This window comes from Lissotriton helveticus, chromosome 2_2 (genome assembly GCF_964261635.1).
Source record: "Lissotriton helveticus chromosome 2_2, aLisHel1.1, whole genome shotgun sequence".
NCBI classification, from domain to species: Eukaryota; Metazoa; Chordata; class Amphibia; order Caudata; family Salamandridae; genus Lissotriton; species Lissotriton helveticus.
This window is the reverse complement of record NC_136060.1, coordinates 167,508,556-167,532,444: the sequence shown is the minus strand read 5'-3', so window position 1 is coordinate 167,532,444 and position 23,889 is coordinate 167,508,556. Positions and strand designations below refer to the sequence as shown.

The window sequence follows — 23,889 nt, the reverse complement described above, 5'->3', positions numbered from 1 at the left end:
AGCAAGTTGATAAGTAGGCCAGCCTCCCCTGGCTCCTCTCCCAGAGGACTTCCCCAACACAGCAACAATCCATCCGTGTTGGACTTAGCCCTTTCTGCAGGGTCATCCCTAAACTTTTTGCCTTCATTCCTCCTATTTTTGCTGAATTCATTTGTGTTGGCCTTAGGATTCTGCACACCTTCCCACTGCTAGTCAGTGCTAAATTGCTTCTGCTCTCTCAACATGCTAGATTGGCTTATACCCAAATGGCATATTTCATTTCCTTGTAAGTCCCTACTAAAGTGGCATTACCTGTGTCGAGAGACTCTAAATTAAATGCAACTAGTGGGTCCTCAGCACTGGTTGTGCCACCCACTTAAGAAGCCTGGTAAACATGTCTCAGCCTGCTATTGCAGAGGCTGTGTGTGTGTAGCTTTCTACTGCTTTTTGGACCTGAAAAAACCCCTTTTGCTAGGCTTAAACTTTCCTTTTAATACCTATAAGACCCCCCTAGGATAGGCTCTGAAAAGCAGGACATGTACTTTTAAGTTTTATATGTTACGGTAGTGCAAACCTCTCAGGTCCTGGACCCTTGGTGTGGCTCACGGGCTCTTGAAACCAAGCTTTGGGCTCTTTATAATCGCCAATGTGCCTGTTCGCATCAGAACCGCACCACTCACACCAAAATTCAGCACAAGCCACTGCGAGCCCGTCTCTTCGCACAGCAAGAATTGATCGGCCACAGAGGACCGCCGCTGCGAAGCTTCCAGCCCGCCCTGCCACAATGCCCGGCCTGCTCTTTGCACCATGCCGACCCCTGCCCGCAATGCTCTCCTTGCTTCCTGCAACACTCTCTAATGTGGAATGGACTCTAGGCAAAAAACTTGAGCAGATAAAACTTCCGCGGGACTAACCTGAGTTTGTATCGTACCTAAGCCCCATCGCACTCAGCCAGAACGTTTGACTTTGACCCAGTCCAGCGCAAGCAGATAGTAGCAGTTGGAGCTTTGGGCTTTTAAGAGCTATTTAACAGTTTATTCTTAGCCCTATGTTCTAACCTGGTGTGGGATCTTTTTGTGTGGTGTTTTCACTTTTTTATTGTTTGAAGTGTTTCACAAATACCTTACACATTGCCTCTAAGTTAAGCCTGACTGCTCTGTGCCATGCTACCAGAAGATTGAGCAGAGGTTAATTTGACGTTTGCTTGTGCCTTACCCTGACAAGGATTGTGGTTGCTGCTGGACCACGGATCACACCCCAATCAACCAGCAATCCAATTTTTAACAATACTTCACATCCATTAGCTCTGGGTGGGGCAGGGATCTGCCTCCAGTCCAACTGCACTTCTGTAGCCATCTGTGCAGGTCTTTTGCAGTCTTCTTCAACACCTGGATGGAGTCTGAGAGGTTGCTTGGTGTAGAGCCGACTGAGACTTCATGGTGTGGTCCACTAGCAGGATGCGGAAGGACAAGAGGCCCAGAAGCCTCAGAGCCACTCTCACTGAGAGCCAAGTCAGAGGTTGAAACATCTGGATCATAGTGCAAATGTCCTGGACTCGTTGAGGCGAATAAATAGCTTGGAAAAGCACTGTATCTAGGATACCGCCAATTAAGGGGGGTCGAGCATTGTGAAGGAGTCAGCGTGACTTTGGTACATTGATGGAGAAACCCAACAATGTCAATAGTCCAGCCTCATTGGGAGGTGGCTTGTGACTGTTTGGTGCAAACCCGCCTTCAATAGCCAGTTATCAATGTATGGGAAGACTGGTTTTCCCAACCTCCAAAGATGGGCTGCGACCACCACTATCACCTCTGTGAACACCCGAGGTGCACTGATAAGCCAAAAGGTGAGCACAGAGAACTGAAAGTGCTCATGGCCTACCTGAAACCGCAGGTAACCAGACTACAGGATTGGAATGTGCAAGTATGTGTCCAGCAAGTACAAGTACAAGGCTATCATTTAGCCTCCTGGATCTACGGCAGACAAGTCTTGGGCCAGTTTGAGTATTTTGACCCTGTGCTTCCAGAGAAAGAAGTTCAGACGGTGAAGATCCAGGATGGGCGAAAGGCCTCCATCCTTTTTTCTGAGCCATGAAATGACATGAGTAGCAACCAGCCCCGATTTCTCCTCGTTACTACTCCCTCAGCCAAGAGATCCTGAACTTCTCCACGAAGTATGGACAACTGGTCCTCCAAGAGGTGTTGTGGCATGGGTGGTATATCTAGGTGATAGGAAAGGATGGGCAAGAAGTATCATGTTCCACAATCTGGGGCACCCATTGGTCTGAGGTGGTGTTTTGCCATCCAAGAAGGTCAAAGGTGACATCCTCCTACCAGGTAATTGTGTGCCACAAAAAAATTTAAAGTGGTGTGGTAGTGGCTGTTGGCGGAGAAATTGGGATAGGAGGTAGTGCACTGCCACTTGGGGCCTTAAAGTTGTCTGACAGCTCCCGGCCTCGACCGTGAAAGGGCTGGGAGCCCTGTTGCAGCTGTGGCTCGAATGGACATTGCCTCTGCAGGGATCACCCTGCTGAACCCTTGAAACGGGCGCTGTTATTAGAGGAAATGCTGAACAGACTGTGCTAGACCTAAAGGGCTAATGGTGGCATTAGTCTCTAATTTTCTCCAGAGCCAAGTTAGCCTTAACTTTGAAATGTTTTGAGCTATCAACGGGCATGTCCATGAGCAACTGTTGCATGTCTGTTGAAAAGCCTGTGGAACGAATTCAGGCATGGCAGCCAAGCACCACACTGGTTCCAATTGCAATGTCCAGACAGTCTGTTATGTCCAGGCCAGAACAGATGGTGTATTTTGCAGAATCTTGATAGTCAAGGGTCAGACATGGCAAGGTTTTGTTGACTTGGCAGTTGGCAAGATTTCCACCACTCGGTCCCACAAGGTGCCTAGGAAGGTATGAGGTGTTGACAGATCGCAAGGCAAGGCAATACTGGAAAATACGTGCCTAAAGTTTTTTCTGTCCTCTTAGATTCCCTATCGGGTGGATGGTAGGGAACAAACTGAAGTCCAGACAACTGGACGATCACCAAGCTCTGCGGAGTGGGCTGCTGAAGCAGAAACACTGGATCCCCAGGAGAAACCCACAAGTATATCAATAAGGGCCTCATTAAAAGGAAGCAGAGCTTCTTGAGTAGTGGCTGCGGGGTTAAGGGCTTCAGTAAGTACATTGGTATTGACTTCCTACATGGGTAATGTTAAGTCAAGGACTTCTGTTGCTCTCCTGATGACAGTGACGAAGGAGGTGGATTGTTCAGTAACCACAGGGTTTGGAGAATTTAGCCCAATGTTAAGGGAGATAGCCAATCCTCTAGTAATGTTATAGGTCCTCAAAAATCTTGCCTTCATCACAAAATCTCTCTTCACACATTAGAGAAGCTGAATATCAACTATTCTGGCGGACCCACCGTAATAGGAAGTTCCTTCATATTTCTTATTCTGGACTAAAGCAGGGATCCAGGGTAATATTAAAAAACACCCAAGGATTAAACGTAGGAGTATTCACTTACTATGGTATGGTGAAAACACAGATGATGAAGCATACCTTTGGGCTGCAGTGATCAATGCAAATCAGTACTCAAGAATGTTACTGTAGGACAACTTTTCCCATTTGAGCACCATTTGTGATATAATTTACTATACAGGAAGGTAAGCTTGGATGTCGCTCATTTTCCTCTCTTATCCAGGAGTATAAAACTCACAATATGGTCTGCATCAATGGAATATATTGTTCCTATATTGGCCAACATCCACTGTTCCAACTATTTGTTTACCTTTGCAAGCAAACAAACTTTAAATTACCCACTCGAGCATTGCATTTAGCATGTTATGGCTTGCATGGTTGTAGTGGGAGGTACGAATTGTAAAACGAACCATAACTTGTGAATTTTAATGGTTTTTTGGTTTTAATTTGTACATTTGTACATCTGTACTTTACCTGTGGTTTTTAAAGTGAATTTCAGATTTCTTTTTAAAAACATATGTTAAAGTAATAACCAAAGCTATATTTGAATCTTGCCTTTTTTTCAGAGAATTAATATAAATATGTCTACATCTCTCGCTCTCTCTCTAGATATATATATATATATATATAACCTTATGGTGATCGCCAGCAGGTAGTTACAGTTGCGGGTAAGACCTAGCTTCCATAGGAAAAAAGTTTTTTGACTTACTTATAACTTTGGCGCTATGTGGCTAATCTTCAGGAAATTTTCAAAAAAGTGTGGCACAGTAGGTCTATTTCCACATAGAAAGTCAAGCGGGCAGAGAAAAAGGGGGGTCTAAAAAGGTGTTTTCTTCATGTTAATTTCCATAGGAAACTTTAGACATGGCTACAGCTCGAACTGCTGAAAGGAATTACACCAAATTTGGCAAAAAGTTAGCTTTTGGTTCAGAAAGCACTGTATTTGTTAAATGGTGTAAATCTGTTCGGTAGTTGCTGAGAAATTTAAATATTTCTCAGATATGCAAATATAGCCATGGAGGAAGGGCAAATCCTCCTGAGCTTGTGTCTGCAATATGATTGGCTGCTAACTGTTCCAACCAGGAAGTGTTAGCAGCCTTCTTGTGACTCGGTTGAACCGAGTCACAAGAAAAAAGGTTAAAAAGCAATAAAAAACAAGAAAAAGGGGAAGGGTTGAAACACCCTGACCCCCTAGGCCTGCTCAGGGGTTCTAGCTGAATAAAGCATTTGTTCAAATTTTCAGCTGGATTTGTGCTTGAATCCCGCGCTTCGTTTCTTTTAAGCCAGGTCCCGGGGGGGCAATTGTAATTAGATATGCGGGGACCCGTGCGGGCACTTGCAGCTGGGGGCCGCCACCTCCCCAGGGCTATGTTCATGAAATGCAGGAGGGAGGACTACGCAGACCCCCCACATCCCTTGGTGCCGCCACCTCCCTGGGACTTTTTTGTTAATATAAAGTATGGGAGGGTGTTTTGCCCCCCACGCAGCCCAAGGTACCGACACCTCCCCGGGGCTACAGTCATTAAAAGTAAGGGTTCCCGCTGCCCACCGCAGCCCTGGGGACCACTACCTCCCCGGGGCATAAATTAAGTGAATGCGGGGGGTCCCTTGCAGCCCACTGACCTGGAGACCACCACCTCCCTGGGGCTCCAATGTAGATGGGGGGGCTGCGCGGCCCCCCTCAAGGAGCCCTCCATGGCCCTGGGGACCGCCATTCCCAGGTCCGGCTCCAGCAATGTCCCTGGGTGCCCACCCGGGACATTGCAGTTTTCTATTACCTGGAGGGAGCACTGCTCCGGCCATGCCACAGCAAACTCTGCTTCTCTTCATGGAAGCGAGAGCAGAAAAGGTGCTCTCGCTTCCATGAAGTAAAGCAGAATTGCTTTTGGGCAGAGGGAGCTGCAGGTTAGAAGCTCCCTCAGCCCAAAAGCAATGCCGGCTCCCACAGGAGGCGGGGAGCTGGCAGGGACTGCTGGGGCATTGGGGCTCCTCGCTGTCCCAAACGTTGTGGCCAAGCGATGGGGGATGGGGTCTTTGGGGCCGAAAATGGCCTGGGAGGGGGCCACGCGGCACCTCTCCCTTTTTTTATTTTAATTTAAAATTGGCCCCGGGCCGAAATTGAGCTGGTGAGATGGGCCCCCCTCCCTTACAAAAAAAAGATAAAAAATTACAAAGAAATGGCCAAGCCCTGGGGATGGGGTGCACGGGCCAAAAATGGCCCCGCGGTCCCCAAAGTTGTGGCCAAGCGATGGGGGGTGGGGTCTCCGGGGCCGAAATCGGCCTGGGTAGGGGGGGGCGCGCGGCTCCCCTCCCCATATGCATTAAAATAAGAATAAAGGCCTAGCCCCGGAGTTGTGGGTACCAGGGGCCATAATCAGCCTTGGGAGGGGGGCCACGCAGCCCGCCTCCCTTTTCAATTTAATTTTAAAAAATGGTTCGGACCCGGGGGATGGGGTACCAGGGGCTCAAAGGGTAAAAGGGAAGTGGGGGTACACAGCCCCACTTCCTAAAATACAAAACAAATGAAGCCGACAACTCGCCGGAGGCCCCGTCCCCTTTCTCTACTACTCTGCAAACGCGGCTCCTGGCACGCTCTTAGTTGGGGGATTAAGTCCCCGTCGCTGCTGAGGGTCCTTAGGGGCCAACTAGCCTACCAGGTACCTCCAGTTAGATCCACACAGTGGGATTGCTGAGAGGTAGTCGAAGGCCACACTCATTTTTACAACACTCTGCAAATGTGCCTCTTGGTGCACTGCTGGTGGGAGGACGAGGCCCCCTTGTGTCCTGAGGGCATCAGGACTAAAGTGGACTTCATTCCCCAATGAGCAGTTTGCAGAGTGGTGGAGAAAGGAGACATGGCCTCTGACCACCTCTCAGCAATCCAGCTGTGTGGGGCTGACTGGAGGTAACATGGGGGCTAGTTGGCCCCAGGGACCCTCAAGAGGCAAGGGGACTTCATCCCCCAACCAAGAGCCCACCACGAAGCACGTTTGCAGATTGGTGGACAAAGGAGGCATGGCCTGCTAACAGAACTCAACAATTCTGCTGTGTGGGACTTACTGCAGGTAAGAGGAGCAGTAGTTGCCCCCCCTAGGCCTCCTTGGGGGCCAACTACCCCTCCTGTTACCTGAAGTAAGTCCCACACAGTGGGATTGCTAAGAGGTCTTTGGAGGCCACGCCCCCCTTTCTCCACCACTCTGCAAAGGCGCCTCCTGGCGCACTACTGGCTAGGGGATGAAGCCCACTTTACTCATGAGGGGCTTTGGGGCCAAGAAGCCCTCCTGGTAGCTCCTGTAAGGCCTATGCAGTGGAATTCCGGAGTGCTGGTTGGAGGTCCAGCTCCCTTTGTCCACCACTCTGCAATGTGACTTCTAGTTAAAAAAACTTAGAAATTCACTGAAAAAAACAGAGGTTTCAGGGTCGTTATAGTTAGAATTTAGCATTTAAAAAAACGTGGACATTCAATGAAAAACCACGGGTTAAAGGAACATGCACTGAACTACTTTCTGAATAATAATTTAATTTGTGCTATGAATTGGTGAGACTTTAGCAGTTTATTTACTGCGGAAATAATATCCATAGCCATTTTTAAATGAGGTTTATCATTGATGCAAATGTTATAGACCTCTGGGAAGCCTCCTTTTGAGGAACTGCATTCTTGTATCCTTCATTCTAAGAAAATGTAGTGGATATACTTTTCAATAATGACAATGATAAACTATCATAACAAGAGAATTAAAAAAAAAACTAAACATGAGAAAATACATTTACTCAAAAGACAAAGTAAGTAACTATCATTTGTTAAAACGTAAAAAGTTTGGATTGAAAAATATCAGCATGTACCTTGTGTTTTCTTCTTGTTCACTTGCCTGTCGGCTTTGTGTCTTTTCTGAAGTAAATAAAAAGGATGCTTCAGTTAACATGTAAAAAATGTGTCAATTTGCTATTTTCATGCTCTAAATAATATAGCGCCAACTGAAAAAATGCAACTTGCTCATCAGATCAACAAGTTAGGACCACATATACTTATATTAATAAAAACACAAGTAATGGTTTTTAAGCCATTGAAAATATATGACGAACAGTAAAAAGAAACATAATTGATAACCTATAACACGATTTGAGAAGTGTTAATAAAAAAAATTAGCAGAATAAAACTGCGGTGCATACACCACCTGTAATTCCCACTTAACAAAGTATCAAAACACTGTATACATACTAGCGCAGGGGTCTCCAACCAGTAGCTCGGGAGCTACTGGTAGCTCACCAGCACCCTCAAAGTATCTCTCAGAGGTGAAGCCAAACCAAGCCGATCTCAGAGATTCTGTGTGTATTAAAGAAGGCAGCACTACTCGTTTCATTACCTGTAAGACAGCCAACCCAATGGCAGGTCCTCTTGATAACACTCAAACACACACTGTGTTGGTCTATCAATCAATCAATCAGGGATTTATAGAGCGCACTGGAGGTGGGGGATTTGGGCAGCTCCGGTCATTAGAAAAGCCAGCCCTTGAGGTCCTTCCTGAATGCTTGCAGTGTGGGGCTTCATATGATGCTGACGGGGAGTTTGTTCTAGGTCTTGGCCGCAATGTAGGAGAAGGATCTGCCTCCTGTTCCGGCTCTGTGGATGCGGGGGATTTAGGCCAAGGCCTGGTCAGCGGAGCGGAGGTTTCTTTTGGGGGCGTAGAAGGAGGTTCTTTTATTGAGGTATTGGGGTCCGGTGTTGTGGAGGGCTTTGTAGGTGTGTGAGAGCAGCTTGAAGGTCACTATTTTTTCGACTGGAGCCAGTGGAGGACTCATAGGTGCTGGGGGATGTGGTCTTGTCGTGGGATGCTGAGGACGAGTCTGGCTGCGGCGTTCTGGACGGTCTGGAGTTTGTGGAGAAGAGATTTATTGATTTCGGCATAGAGGGCGTTCCCACAGTCCAGCCTGCTGGTGATGAATGCGTAGGTGACGGACTTCCTGGATTTGTGGGCAGGGATCCATTTGAAGGTCTTGCGGAGGGTGTTGAAGCATGGGGAGGCTACGGCGTTGGCCTATGGATCCGCCACATGAACCATCTTTATCCACTTTAAATCTACCTAAGTAGTAGATCGGGCATGTTATATGCCCTGCTCTATCAGTCGCACCGTGTGCGACAGCAAAGAATAGTAGCAGCAGTAACAAGGGCTGACCCACCAAAGTGTGTGACTGCAAGAACTAGAGTGAAAATGAGTTAGTTGTGAGCATGATTAACCAAAGAGCTGAGGAGACGGATGCATCCAGGGCAGAGAAAATTAGAAGCCTCACATTCAATTTTGTGTGGGTGTGTGACATTGTGTCCTTCCCTAATAAACAGTGTTGATTCCTTAAAGCTACGCCTAGTGTCAAGGACTGCCAAATATGTATGCTGGCCCCCACCATAAGAGTATTATCTCTGACCCAATTGAGCCCGTTCATGGTATAATTGTGCCATAGCCATAAAATGTTCATCCTTGACTATTTTGTGCATACAGATCTAGTAATTACATATCTGCTGCCATCACTGACATATAAAGAGTATGACTGACCTGCTTTTAGCCCTTCCTGACAGAGTGGCATCCACTTCTCCCATAATAATGGCCATAACTAATATATGTTGGGCATCCAGCTGTGGCACAGTGGTAGCCCTGGTTTAATGATGGGCATTATTAGCATAACAGAGGCATTCATAGTGTTATGGTGAGCAAGCATGGCCTATGATTCCAATACCTGGGTATTTGAAGCAGAATTTGTCCATGAGAGGCATTTTTACATGGCGGTACTCAATGAAAACGAAAAGCTGATGTTTAGCGACTGTGTATTTTCTAACAAGGAAAACTGATTTGATTTTTAAAGGAAGAAAATTGTTTTTCAGAAAGGTGTTTCTTCTGGAAAATTGAGTTTGATTGCTCATAGTGGAAAGTGATTTTGATATGTGTATTTTCTAAAACGAATATACTAATGAAGACAAAATATTGCAATTCTAAAACAAATTTAAAGTTGTTAGCTGAAAGATAATTCAATTTGAGTTGGGAAGACTTATTGCTGTGGTAATACTTTATGTGTCATACAGTATGTGATGATTTGAATTTTACTTGATTACAAGCATTTAATATTGATAAACGTTTCCTTAGCATTCTGCTGATAACTTCACCTGGAATGTTTGGGTGGTTACTACTGATAATCGTGCTTAGGGTGGTCCCAGTGTAAAGTTAATATATATCATCAGCATTTTACAGTGATAAAATATGCTAGTAGCTCGGCAGGACTTTCCTTGAGCAGAATTAGCTCTCACTACAGAAAGGTTGGAGACCCTTTTACTAGAGAATGTAAGTAAAAGGGTTGTGCAGACACAGGCTTCCTTAGAAACAGTCTACTTAGGCTGTTATGAGCAAAGTGCTTTATAGTCTTCGGGAGATAAAATTATTTGACTATCAATATAGTTAAAAAAAAAGTGCTGAGCAAGAGGGCATAAAAATTATTTCAAATGTACACGCAAACTGAACACTGACATTTACGACGGAACACGTACATGGATAGGCACACAAGAAAGACTCAGCACTGGCCTTGCCTCTGATTGGTGAAACGGGAGGTGACAGCAAACAGATCGGGAACCAGTGATGAATTCCATGTTGGAGCACAGTGACTGTCACTGAATTTCAGGAACTAACTGAACCGGACTGCTTATGGTGCATAACCTCACAACATATGCCCACTGCCTGAGAAGGTAAACTTCTCCCTTCCAGAAAACAGCGGTACTATAGCAATCACACACATGACGGTCCACAGTGACTGTGCGAAAACCTTCAGTGTGACACACGGAATCAATTTCACTCCTCATGAGCTCTAAAGGTACTGCCATTGCCAAAGCTGCAAGAAGGGGACTCCGCCACACTTGGGCCTAGCTCCAAGTAGTTCTTTCCCGACTTGCTATTTCAACGTAACTGGTTACATTCTGAGAACTGAATTTAGATTTTATGGTTGCAAGTATAGGCTCAAGAAACCCAAGAGGAAAAAAAAGTGTTGCTGGCTAAAAGCCAAGGCCACGCACAACTGTACTTCTGGAAAGTCCCTTTCACCCCCTCCTTGCCTGGTGAGAACGAAACTGGTCGCATAACAGGAAACGTCTGAATTAATTAAATACAGCGTATAATAATAATCCTGAGATTGTACTTTGACTTTGCTATTGCTCTTCTTGATGTGCCTGATGTAACTGACAGATTGTGCTATTGTTCATTAACAGGATATTTCATTTCTGAAATTCAATATTTTTTCATGAAGGCGATAGCCACCCTGCACTATATAAAGACATATTATCATCACCTACAATATTGAGGGGCCCACGTGATCTGCTATAATAATGTACATTCCGCATCTCTATGAGGCAAAATACATGACTGGCTGGAAACCATATAGTCCAGATTACTTATCTGTAACCTTCAATTCTTCCTTCCTCCCTCCAGTACTTAATTGAGATTAGGCCCGCCGATGTATCACATCACTCTCTTACAAAACTCTTTCCCATATCTAAGAAACCTAGACAATAAATGCTAAACTTTACAGCCCCTCCCCCAACCACTTCCTGAAATTATGAAGCCGTTCAATCAGAACACTGAGGAAGATCTCTACAAACAGAGGGTCATTGTACCGGGACGAGGAAGGAAGAATTAGGGTAATGATTACCGAGAAGTAATCTGGACATTACTTCCTCATCTCTTTACTCGTCCTACTCCTTACATAGTTGAGGATGTGCCCAAGCAGTTAATCACAATATGAATTACCAACCACAAAAAACAGTGTCAATACAAACTTTATTATAACACTACAAAAAGATAATGACTGAAATATTTAAAGATAGACTTGAAAAAGTATAACATAGTAGGTTTAGAAATTAAAGCGCCTAAACACACTTTGTCTGTGCTGAATGCATGATACAATATGAAATAAATGTGGAAGGAAGAGTCCATGTTGCATCTTTACATATCATGCACAGATACTCCCATGGGAGAGCAAACTGAACTGATAGCAGACATTCTCTGCCTGACTATCTTGATATGTTAAGGAGATTTCAGTTTTAACTCATAGATTTAAAGTAGCTTGGGACAATTTAAAATCTCTTAGTCTTACCAAAACTGAGTAACACACTGTCCGACTGGCTATATTCTGTAGACCTGAGTAAGTAAATCTCTAATGGCCCTTACCACAGCTACAATATGAAGCATAGCCTCGTAATCCGAAGAAGCCTCGGAGTCCGAAGAAGCATAAAGGCATTAATCTGGAATAACTACTTCCTGTTTCCTAAGGAGAGCCAAATTAATGTAAGGAACAAATCCTGGCCTCAATCTCAAAGAGAACCAGTGCTTACAAATCAGCCAAATTGGATCACAACAAAGAAAATATCTCAACTCTCCAACTGTTCTTGGTGTGGTGAAACAATGAAAAGTAAAATGTTTGTAACTTTCTCCAAAGATTAAAAGATAATTTCTGTAAAACGATTAAAACTAAGGAAAGTTCCGTGGATAGATAAAGACTCCTTATTCTTGATTTTAATAACTCGAAGCCTTTAAACATCTTTGACACAAGACTTCCACCCTTGACAAGATTCCTCACGGAATCCTAAAAACTCTAATCACTGACCACTGTAGTCTTAAAGTGGAAACGGACAGTTTATTTTCAAACCCACAGTGCAAAAATTCCAGAATATTCTCAGGCAGACAAGTGACTGCAGAAAAAATATTTGCATTAGCCCATCAGTCAAAAGAAGCCTAATGACGGCACTATGACTTTTTTGGGTTTTTTTTCCTAGAAGTTTGAAAAGAAAGATAAATTGGGAGATGCAATATGTGTCTTAAATACCCCTTCTCTCAACCTCCAGACGAAAAGATTCAGACAATACTAGGAATGCGACAGGGCCAGGGACAGAGGAACATCCCATTCTGTGGCTACGGCAAGGAGATTGAGACGAGGGAGTTCTAATATGCAACCATCCCGATTTCTGATCTGGGACAGCCTCAGCATGTGGGCTGCTATACCCTCCAACATACTATGAGGTCCAGAGAATTACATCAGACAGCGGTTGTCAATACCAATTTAAAAGGTCAGGGGAACGGAAAGTAAGGTGCCATCCTCGACGAGGGAACTGGGGACCTGTCGATCACACCGTTTAATATGCCTTAGATAAAAGGAAATCCAGCTGCGCGCAAGAATGGCTCAGTGAATTAGCGAAGATATAAGCAAAACCGGCTGTCAGTAAACACACCGATTTATTCAGACTCGTGAAGCAGATCACAAATGCATCAAGGGGCAGAAAAAGGGGGTTAGGATACACTCATCGCAGTAAAACAACCAATGTCTATGCCCGCAAAGGAGAATCCACTTGAAAGGAAATTAATTATTGCTGGCAGGTGAAGGCGACCAGGCGCAGGGCTGCAGAGGGCCATGGCGACCAGGCGCAGGGCTGCAGAGGGCCACGGCGACCAGGCGTAGGGCTGCAGAGGGCCACGGCGCCCAGGCACAGGGCTGCAGAGGCCCACGGCGACCAGGCACAGAGATGCAGAGGGCCACGGCGACCAGGCACAAAGGTGCAGAGGCCCACTGCGACCAGGCACAGAGCTGCAGAGGGCCACGGTGACCAGGCACAGGACTGCAGAGGCCCACGGCGACCAGGCGCAAGGCTGCAGAGGGCCACGGCGACCAGGCGCAGGGCTGGAGAGGGCCACGGCGACCAGGCACAGAGCTGCAGAGGGCCACGGCGACCAGGCACAGGGCTGCTGAGGGCCACGGCGACCAGGCACAGGGCTGCAGAGGGCCACGGCGCCCAGGCACAGGGCTGCAGAGGCCCACGGCGACCAGGCACAGGGCTGCAGAGGCCCACGGCGACCAGGCACAGAGCTGCAGAGGGCCACGGCGACCAGGCACAAAGCTGCAGAGGCCCACTGCGACCAGGCACAGGGCTGCAGAGGGCCACTGCGACCAGGCACAGGGCTGCAGAGGCCCATGGCGACCAGGGGCTGGACCAGGCACAGAGCTGCAGAGGGCCACGGCGACCAGGCACAGGACTGCAGAGGCCCACGGCGACCAGGCGCAGAGCTGCAGAGGGCCACGGCGACCAGGCACAGAGCTGCAGAGGGCCACGGCGACCAGGCACAGGGCTGCTGAGGGCCACGGCGACCAGGCACAGGGCTGTAGAGGCCCACGGCGACGAGGCACACAGCTGCAGAGGGCCACGGCGACCAGGCACAGGGCTGCAGAGGCCCACGGCGCCCAGGCACAGGACTGCAGAGGCCCACGGCGACCAGGCACAGGGCTACAGACGGCCACGGCGACCAGGCACAGGGCAATGGCGCAGCACTATCAGTGACCGCGGCCTACCCAATGGTGTCTGCCTCTGGAAAACCACAGGGGCGGGGGTAGAGTCACTCCAAAAGACACGTATTGGGGATAATGATCTGCCATCAATTGCTGTGTGTCTAATCTACCACGGTTTATAAGCCTACCTATGAACGCGTTTCTATTTTCTGACTGACAGGGACCGCTGAAGGGGCTGGTAGCGCTGGGCAGAGTCAGTCACATAACAGGCAGGCCAGCTACCGAACATAGACTCTGACTTCCACTCACACATGCTGCACCACACAGACCCATAATAGGATGAGGCCGCTACTAAAACATATGATTCACACCAGACACAAAGCCCACAGACCACCCTGAGGGTGGTGTCGGACAACGGGCGCCCAGCACCAAGAGTCCGCAGCAGTGCCCTTTACACACCCCTGCCTTAACACTGTATAACATGCACGAGAGTCCATCCTTCATGGGCCTTGCCTCGGATGTACTGAAGCAGGGTGAGGACAGAGCCAGCAATCACGTAACCTGTGCAACTAAGAAAAAGCTGACTGAGTAAAATAGAAAGCAGACTGGAGGGAACATGCATGCTGGGAGACTACCTTCTACCGTAAAACACATGAACATCTGTGTTTTAACAAGGCACGCGGTCTGCTCCCTATGTTTCCGCTGTTCTTGGAAATCAGGTTACTCCGTTCTTTATCAGCCCCCTCAGCCCGTGCCGCCACGTTCATCGAGCCACAGACACAACCTTCCCTTAGCTCTGCTGCGAACAGATAACGAGGTGTAAAAATACAGCCTCAGACTCGGAGGACAGTCTGCCTGAAGCCAGGGCAGCGGCCTGCAGATTCTACAGCTGACAAGGTCAATAGGTCTGGCTGCATGTTTCTAATTCTTTATGGGTTGAAGCACAAGTTACTTACCTTCGGTAACTATATATCTGTAAGAAACAGTAGTTAGTATTAGATTCCTTACCTTAGAATATCCCCAGGCATCAGACTGGATCCGGAAACTTTTGCGTAGCAGTACCCTTGCGCGTCGGTAGGCATCGTCTGCGGCTCCGCGTCCATCAACGGCATCGTTGGCATCGTTGGCGGCAGGATGACGTCGCCGGAGTACTTAGACGCCGCCCTCGCGCGTTGACGTCAGTTCTTATACACAGCTTTTTTGCGCCAGAAAACGCAGAGCCATGATAAAAACCAACACTGGTGCCATAAAAAAACTAGGGCCCTGTAGGGGAATGACCTTAACCCTAGATATCGGTTCGCAGAACGGGGAGAATGGGTGGGGCGGTAAGGAATCTAATACTAACTACTGTTTCTTACAGATATATCGTTACCGAAGGTAAGTACCTTGTGCATCTGAAAGAAACAGGTTAGTATTAGATTCCCTACCTTAGAATAGATACCCCAGCAATACCAACCCCGGTGGTGGGTCTGCGAACCAATGATCACACCAGAAAGTCCTGGAGAACGGAATGGCCGAAAAAAGCCATCTCTCCGGACTTGGCTGTCTTGCGAACGTGTGCAGCCAGGCCCACGTAGCTGCCTGACAGATGTCCTGCAAGGGCACTACCCGGCCCGGGCAGTTGTAGCCACCGTTGCCCGTGTAGAATGGGCACGCAGCCCCACAGGAGGCTCCTTTCGAGCCAAAGAGTAACAAGCCTTGATGCACAAGACGACCCACCGAGAAATGGTTCGTTTGTGCACCGCCCGTCCCTTCTTAGCTCCCACGTAACCAACGAAGAGTTGGTCATCCACCCGGAACTGGCTTGTGCGATCCAAATAGAATAAGAGCGCACGTTTTGGGTCCAGGTGGTGGAGCCTCTCTTCGTCCTTCGAGGGATGCGGAGGCGGAAAGAAGGTGGGCAAAGTGATGGACTGCCCGATGTGGAAGACTGTGACTACCTTGGGCAGGAAAGTGGGTCGCGTCCGCAACACAACTTTTTCCGGATGGACTGAAAGGAAAGGAGGCTGAGAAAAAAGGCCTAGAGATCACTCACTCTGCTGGCAGAGGTGATGGCAACCAGGAAAGCGGTCTTCAGAGTAAGGAGACGTATAGGACAGTTATGAAGTGGCTCAAAGGGAGCGCCCATCAGAAAAGTGAGAACAAGGTTCAAATCCCACTGAGGCATCACGAAAGGAACTGGAGGAAACATATGAGTGATGGCCTTCAAAAACCTATTTACAACCGGGGACTTGAACAAAGAGGGCTGATCAGGTAGACTTAAGCAGGGCGGAAATGGCCGAGAGGTAGCCCTTCAGAGTGCCCAGAGCAGCGCCCTGCTGGGCAAGAGAAAGAAGAAAGAGGAGAACCTCTGAAAGAGGGGCAGAAAGGGGATCCACAGCCTTTGCTGTGCACCATGCCACAAATTTGTTCCACCTGCAGGCGTATACTGATGTTGTGGAGGGACGCCTGCCTGCCAGAATGACATTACAGACTTCAGGAGGCAAGTCAAATGGCCTCATCTGCCGCCGCTCAATCTCCACGCATGTAAGTTGAGACTGGACAGGTTCGGGTGGAGGACCGTCCCCTGCTGCTGCGACATAAGGTCTTCCTGAAGGAGAAGACGAATCGGGGGATCGACAGACATGCTGAGTAGCTCGGGATACCAGAACCTCCGTGCCCAGTCCGGAGCCACAAGGATGACTTGGGCCTGGTCGCGCCTGATCTTCTTCAGCACTCTGGGCAGAAGTGGTATAGGCGGAAAGGCGTACAACAGACCGCAACTCCACTCCTGACGAAAAGCGCCTCCGAGCGAGTGCCGCCTTGGAAATTCCAACGCGCAGAACTGATGACATTGCGCGTTCTCTTCTGTGGCGAATAGATCTAACCAAGGCTCTCTCCTCTGCTGAAAGAGGCCTTGCTCCACGTCCGAGTTCAGACGCCATTCGTGATCCATCATGCACCGACGGCTGAGTTCGTTCACCCTGGCGTTCAGGGAACCTGCCAGGTGTTGAACCACCAGGGTCATGCCCTGATGTTCCAGCCACTGCAGAGGTGCAGAGCCTCCTGGCAGAGGGTCCACGACCCCACCCCGCCCTGTTTGTTGCAGTTCCACATGGGGGTGGTGTTGTCCGTGAACACCTGCACTACACTCCCCTGAACAGAGGTGAGGAATGCCTTCAGTTCAAGTCGGATCGCCCGCAGCTCCAGAAGGTTGATATGGAGATGGGACTCCGCTGGAGACCAGAGGCCTCTGATCTCCCCCTCTCCCATGTCGCCTCACCAGCCCTGGGTGGACGCGTCCGTCACAACTACGTGCTCCGGTTGGGGTAGGGAGAGGGATCTGCCGCTGACCCAATCGCGGTCCGTGAGCCACCACTGCAACTGTCTTGAAGTTCCCTCCGAGATCAAGACATGGTCGGACAAGTTGCCCTGATGCTGGGCCCACTGAAACGTCAGGTCCCACTGCAGAGCTCGCATCCGCCACCTGGCGTGATGCACCAGAAGTATGCAAGAGGCCATCAGCCCCAGAAGCTGCAGCGTCGACCTGACTGAGACTCGGGATAAACGCTGAAAGATCGGAATCAGAGCCTGAATATCCCGAACCCGCTGTTCGGGAGGATAAACCTGAAACTGCGCCGAGTCGCTCCGATGAAGAGGAGCTTCTGAGAGGGACACAGATGCGACTTCGGCACATTGATGGAGAACCCCAGAAGGAGCAGGAGGTCGGCCATAGTCTGGAGGTGGCTGACGACTGTCTGGTGCGAGCCCGCCTTCAACAACCAGTCGTCGAGGTAGGGGAAGACTGAAACCCCTAACCTGTGCAGATGAGCTGCGACCACTGCCATCACTTTCGTGAACACCCGAGGGGCGCTGGTAAGGCCGAAGGGGAGCACGGTAAACTGAAAGTGCTCGTGGCCTACCGTGAACCGCAGGTAGCGCCGGTGCGCCGGAAGGACGGGGATGTGGAAATAAGCGTCCTGCAAGTCCAACGCTGCCATCCAGTCTCCTGGGTCCAGGGCAGTTAAGACCTGAGCCAGTGTCAGCATCTTGAACCTCTTCTTCCGGAGGAAACCGTTGACGATCCGCAGGTCCAAGATAGGGCGTAGGCCCCCTTTGCCCTTCTTGGGAACCAGAAATTAGTGGGAGTAACAACCACACCCTACTTCTGGCCCAAGAACGCGCTCGATGGGCCCCTTGGCCAAGAGGGCTGCAACTTCCTCTCGCAGAAGATTCAAGTGATCCCCCGACACGCGGTGGTACTGCGGTGGCATGGCTGGAGGGATCGCCTCGAAGGGTAGGGAGTAGCCCCTTCGGACGATTTGCAGAACCCACCTGTTCGATATGATGTCGCGCCAGTGGAGGAGGTGATGGCAAACCCTGCCCCCCACTGGCATCTCGTGGGCCTGAAAGCTCGGACTAGGAAGGCTTTGAGGCGGATGCTGCGGGGGTGGATGTGGACTGGCCACGCCGTTGACCCGGGGCACCGCCACGGCGGTTACCACGTCCGCCACCGCGCTGGATGTTAGTCTGCGGCCCGTGGCTGGTAGGACGTGTGGGGGCACCCCTTCCTTGGCCACGAAAGGGGAGAAAGGCAGCAGATTGCTGGCGTGGGGCCGACAAGCCCAAGGACTTGGCCGTAGCCCTGGAGTCCTTAAAGCGCCCAAGCACACTGTCTGCCTTGTCGCCAAAGAGGCGACGGCCATCAAACGGTATGTCCATAAGGGTGGTTTGGACATCAGCCGAAAAGTTGGCGGACCTCAGCCAGGCGAGGTGACGAATCGCCACCGTCGTTGCCATCGCTCTACCCAGCGAGTCCGTGGTATCCAGTCCACATCTGATGGAGTACCGTGCCGCATCTCGACCCTCCCCAAGGGCTTGGGTGAGTTTAGTCCGGGCCTCCTCTGGACATTGTGGCAGCACGTCCGCGACCGTGTCCCACAGAGAGTGGGTATAATGGCCCAAGATGCATGCGGTGTTAACTGACCGCAACCCCAAACTCAGTGAGGAGAACATCTTTTTACCATATTGTTCGTACCTCTTGGATTCCCGATCGGGGGGAGCCGTCGGGAATGCGGTCTGGGAGTTAGAGGCCTGTATGACCAGGCTCTCGGGGGTGGGGTGGGTGGACAGGAAGCAAGGGTCGCTCGGAGCCGGGCGGTGGCGTCTGGCCACGTTCCTATCTACACGAGGGCTTGTAGCGGGCCTGGACCAGGTGCCCAGAAGAACGTCAGACAAGGCCTCATTAAACGGCAACAGAGGCTCCCAAGAGCTTGCTTGCGGTTTAAGGACCTCAGTGAGGAGGTAAGTCCTCATGGCCGCAACGGGGAGCTCAAGGGATAAGGCCTTGGCCGCCCGCGTCAACACCACACTATAGGCTGCCCCCTCCTCCGTAGCCACGACAGGAGGGAGGACAAAACCAGTGTCTCGCGAAGTGTCCAGACCACTGGCGTCTCCTAGCTCACCTGCCCAGTCCTGATAAGGCTGGCACTCACGTGCCAGAGGGTCCTCAGACCCCCTCCCAATCCGCCTCGCCACCCATCTTCTGGTGTTCAGGGTCAAATGATGGGGCCTGATCATAGAACAAAAAATCTCCCATCGGCGTCATATGCGGCGTCGAGCGACGCCGCTCCGGCGTCGGAACCGGACTGAGAGGGGGACTGGGGACGGCGTCGACCGTGGTCGGCGCCGGGGGTGACACCCTAGGAGCCGGCGCCCGCGAGGTCGAAGGTCGACCAGCGACGACCCGGATCCGGGCCCGGATCCAGCAGAGCCCTGCGGTGTCGGGACCGAAGTCGCCGCCGGGGCCGAAGCACCCGGCCCGCTTGGGTTCCCAGTCGGGGCCGCTGGGCCCGAAGGCGCCGCGGAACCCGACGGAGGAGTGAGCGACCTCATGGCCGCGAGGAAGGCGTCGATCTCCTCCGGCGTCGCATTCTGCCCAGGGACTGGCGGGTATGGAGCAGGCCGCGACGCCTGCGGCTCCGACTCCGGCCCCGCGACCGGTCCCTCGACCTCCTTCCGGACCGGGACCTCGAACGGCGCTGGGCCGACTGCTGGAGCTCGAGGCACTTGCGGGACCGCTCCCGCCTAGCCTTCGACGTCAAGGCCCAGCAGTCGGGTCACGGCTTGTCATCGTGGTCGGGCCCCAGGCAATGAAGACACCAGCGATGGGGGTCGGTAACCGACATCAGTCGGTTGCAGTCGACGCAGGGTTTAAACCCGGGCATCCCTACCAGCACCGTCGGAGTCGTTCGACTTCGAAAAATATGATCAAAAAGTTTAGTCAAAAAATGACTAAAGGGTACCACTGTTCCCAGATCGGCGCTTGCTGGCGCGGAAAAAAGAGGAACTGACGTCAGCGCGCGAGGGCGGCGTCTAAGTATTCCGACGACGTCATCCCGGCGCCAACGACGACGAATAGGTTTTTGAAGGGCATCACTCATATGTTTCCTTCAGTTCCTTTCGTGATGCCTCAGTGGGACTTGAACCTTGTTCTCACTTTTCTGATGTGCGCTCCCTTTGAGCCACTTCATAACTGTCCTCTACGTCTCCTTACTCTGAAGACCACTTTCCTGGTTGCCATCACCTCTGCCAGGAGAGTGAGTGAGCTCCAGGCCCTTTCTTCTCATTCTCCTTTCCTTTCAGTCCATCCGGACAAAGTTGTGTTGAGGACGCGACCCTCTTTCCTGCCCAAGGTAGTCACAGCCTTCCACATCGGGCAGTCCATCACTTTGCCCACCTTCTTTCCGCCTCCGCTTCCCTCGAAGGACAAAGAGAAGCTCCACCGCCTGGACCCAAAACGTGCGCTCTCATTCTATTTGGATCGCACACGCCAGTTCCGGGTGGATGACCAACTCTTCATTGGTTACGTGGGAGCTAAGAAGGGACGTCTTGTGCATCAAGGCTTGTTACTCTTTGGCTCGAAAGGAGCCTCTTGTGGGGCTTCGTGCCCATTCCACACGGGCCACGGCGGCTACTACTGCCCTGGGCCGGGGAGTCCCCTTGCAGGACATCTGTCAGGCAGCTACGTGGGCCTGGCTGCACACGTTCGCAAGACACTACTGCCTGGACAGCCAAGTCCGGAGAGATGGCTTTGTCGGCCGTTCCATTCACCAGGACTTTTATGGTGTGATCATTGGTTCGCAGACCCACCACCGGGGTTGGTATTGCTGGGGTACCTATTCTAAGGTAGGGAATCTAATACTAACCGGTTTCTTTCAGATGCACAAGTTACTTACCTTCGGTAACGATATATCTGTAAGAAACAGTAGTTAGTATTAGATTCCTTACCGCCCCACCCATCCTCCCCGTTCTGCGAACCGATATCTAGGGTTAAGGTCAGTGGAGTGGTGTGGCTCACTGGTTAGAGGCGGCAGACCCGTAAGCAGAGGATGGCCCGGGACCAGGGTTCGATTCCCGACGCGGCAGGGTCGTGGACCAGGGTCAGCGGGCTCGATAATTCTCGCCTCGGTGCCTACTCCAGTCAGGGACCACACTCGGCAACTCTGGGCATTAGCTTGCCTCATCTTCACAACGGCCCCCCAGACCGCCGGGGATGCTTGGTCGCACCTTAGAGATACCCATTAGGGACCATCTCTCAGGGTGAGCCAGGACGGGTTCCCCAGCGGTCGAAGCGCGGAGATACTCCTCCGGGAGTTGATTCTAGCGCTATATAAACCCACAATTAATTAATTAATTAATTCCCCTACAGGGCCCTTGTTTTTTTATGGCACCAGTGTTGGTTTTTATCATGGCTCTGCGTTTTCTGGCGCGGAAAAGCTGTGTATAAGAACTGACGTCAGCGCGCGAGGGCGGCGTCTAAGTACTCCGGCGACGTCTTCCCGGCGCCAACGACGCCGACGATGGACGCGGAGCCGCAGACGACGCCTACCGACGTGCAAGGGTACTGCTACGCAAAAGTTTCCGGATCCAGTCTGACGCCTTGGGATATTCTAAGGTAGGGAATCTAATACTAACCTGTTTCTTTCAGATTAGGACTATCAGCCTGATTCATGTACGGGCCGTTTTGCGTGGCCCTAATAGCGAATCATAGCGACTCGCTATTGAGGACACGCAAAACGGTATTCATGTAGGAATTGCTAAATAAATAGCGATTCCTACATGTTCTCTATTTGCGAGTAGAAAATTGCTACTCGCAAAAAAAGGAATAACTCCCCATTCATTCCTATGGGCCAAAAGGCCCATAGGAATGAATGGGGAGTATCCCTTATTTGCGAGTAGCAATTTACTACTCGCAAATAAGATAGCGATTTTAAGGGTGCCAGGGGTGTCCAAAGGACACCCTGTAGCACCCCTAAAATGCACATTTGAACAGGTGTTGCGCACACACATGTCCAAAGGACATGTGTGTGTGCAACATGCAACTTAGAAAAATGCTTTTAAAAGCATTTTTCTAAGTTTTTGCTATTTACCGAGAGGTCTGACCTCTCGGTAAATAGCGGCTCAAATTTGCAAAATTGCAATTTTTGTAAATGTCATGAATAGCATTTAAGGAATCTCTAATAGAGATTCCTTAAATGCTAATTCTCGCATATTAGCTAATTCTTCATTAGCGATTTTTGCATTTGGGATTGTGAATCCCAAATGCCAAAATTGCACTCGCAAAAGGCAAGATTCTGAGAATCTTGCCCTTTGCGAGTGCAATTTAGCTTCATGAATCAGGCTGTATGTGTTTTCTGCCGTGAGACTAACGCAGTGTAAAGTTAAGAGTTGTGACAGTACACACTTTGTAACTCTAATATTAACAACCCCTAAACTATATAAATGAATTATTGCAGGCTCGCCCACACTCAACACTTAACCATGGGGACTTTTCTAAACCTGTGTTTCGGAGCCGTACCTGCCACCCGCTGGCCCACTTTCCTGCCAAGGATCACACCGGCTACACACCACAGAGCGGCATAATCTAGGGACATGAATATACAGTTAGGATGCAGCGTGGTTACTCACCTCCTTTTATACTATCATTTGGGACATATTTTGCAATTCTGCAGGTACCACATTTTGCCACAATGCACATGTCCTTCTGAAATTAAATAGAGCATCGGTTGTCAGTAAACTGGACCGATTTAATTAACACCGCAAGCCATCCGAGAGACAAAATGAATTTGTTGACACTCACCGCACTTCTTGTAAGACTGTCTCAATGAGGGAAGTAGGGCCCTCTCAGTCATACTGTTAAATAGCCTCCGGGAATGCCGTTCGCCACGCGCATGACGTCAAGTGAGCGGCAGCTAAATGCTAATCATGCCGGTTGCAGCGTCTGAGAGAAGACAGACTCAGACAGGCCAAACAAGCAAGCATCCCCTTCTGTCATTACAGCTGATCGCAGCAAAAAGACAGAAGTGGATGCCTGCTTGTGCCCCGGGTGGACTCACATAAAAAAACAAGCGCGCTGCGCCTCGGGCTGGCAGCAAGGGGGAGGGAGAGAGGAGGGGGCCTGCGCCTGCTTACATTACGGGAACGAGCGATGACACCATATGTTTACAATTTAATTACAAACATATGGTGTCAGCGCTTGAGCACGCAAGGGAATAGCCACACGTGCACGTGTTGCTATTGAAGGCAATGGAACGCGTGCACTGTTGTGGCTTAAAAAGGGGACTGATGGCTAAAGGTCTCCTCCTAAGCAGCGTATGCGATCTGCGTAGGCGAGACCTAAAAAGGGAGTGCTGAGACACATAAGTCATGGGAAACTAGCCTAAATTCCCTTGAAACAAAAATTGACAAATGCGGTCTGTGTGTTCTTACACAAACAGCAGCCCTTGCTAATAAGAGGGCACAAGAAACACTAGCATTCACCAAGGAAGGATATGAATGGAAGTAGATTAGCCCCAAGTGACAACAGGGAAATGTGATAATAGCCCCACTAAAAACTGCAGACGATTAGATTATGTTCTGTTTGTTGTAATGGTTAAAATATAACACACGTAAAGCTCCAAAAGATTCAAATGAATGATTGGAAAATTGAAAATTTGTAAGAAGAATTTATAAAATAACTATGTTAAGAAGTTCATCTAGGGCAAAATATCTTCAGAAATGTATTTTAGTATCAGCAATATATGTATAAGGCAACAACTCTGATCCTTGTACCATTCTTCCATCCAAAGTTACCCTTTGAGTATA

At 49.8% G+C, this 23,889-nt stretch overlaps 1 protein-coding gene across 6 annotated transcripts in view; it reads right to left on the bottom strand.

The window, feature by feature from the left end:
• The window catches only part of ATP8A1 (ATPase phospholipid transporting 8A1), a 1,103,292-nt gene that overhangs the window by 898,475 nt on the left and 180,928 nt on the right, over positions 1–23,889 (bottom strand). For all 6 annotated transcript variants that reach the window (XM_078678248.1, XM_078678246.1, XM_078678250.1 and 3 more), the window contains exon 5: positions 7,300–7,345. In XM_078678248.1, the coding sequence (XP_078534374.1) occupies positions 7,300–7,345 (46 nt within the window). The remainder of the gene's footprint in view (positions 1–7,299; positions 7,346–23,889) is intronic.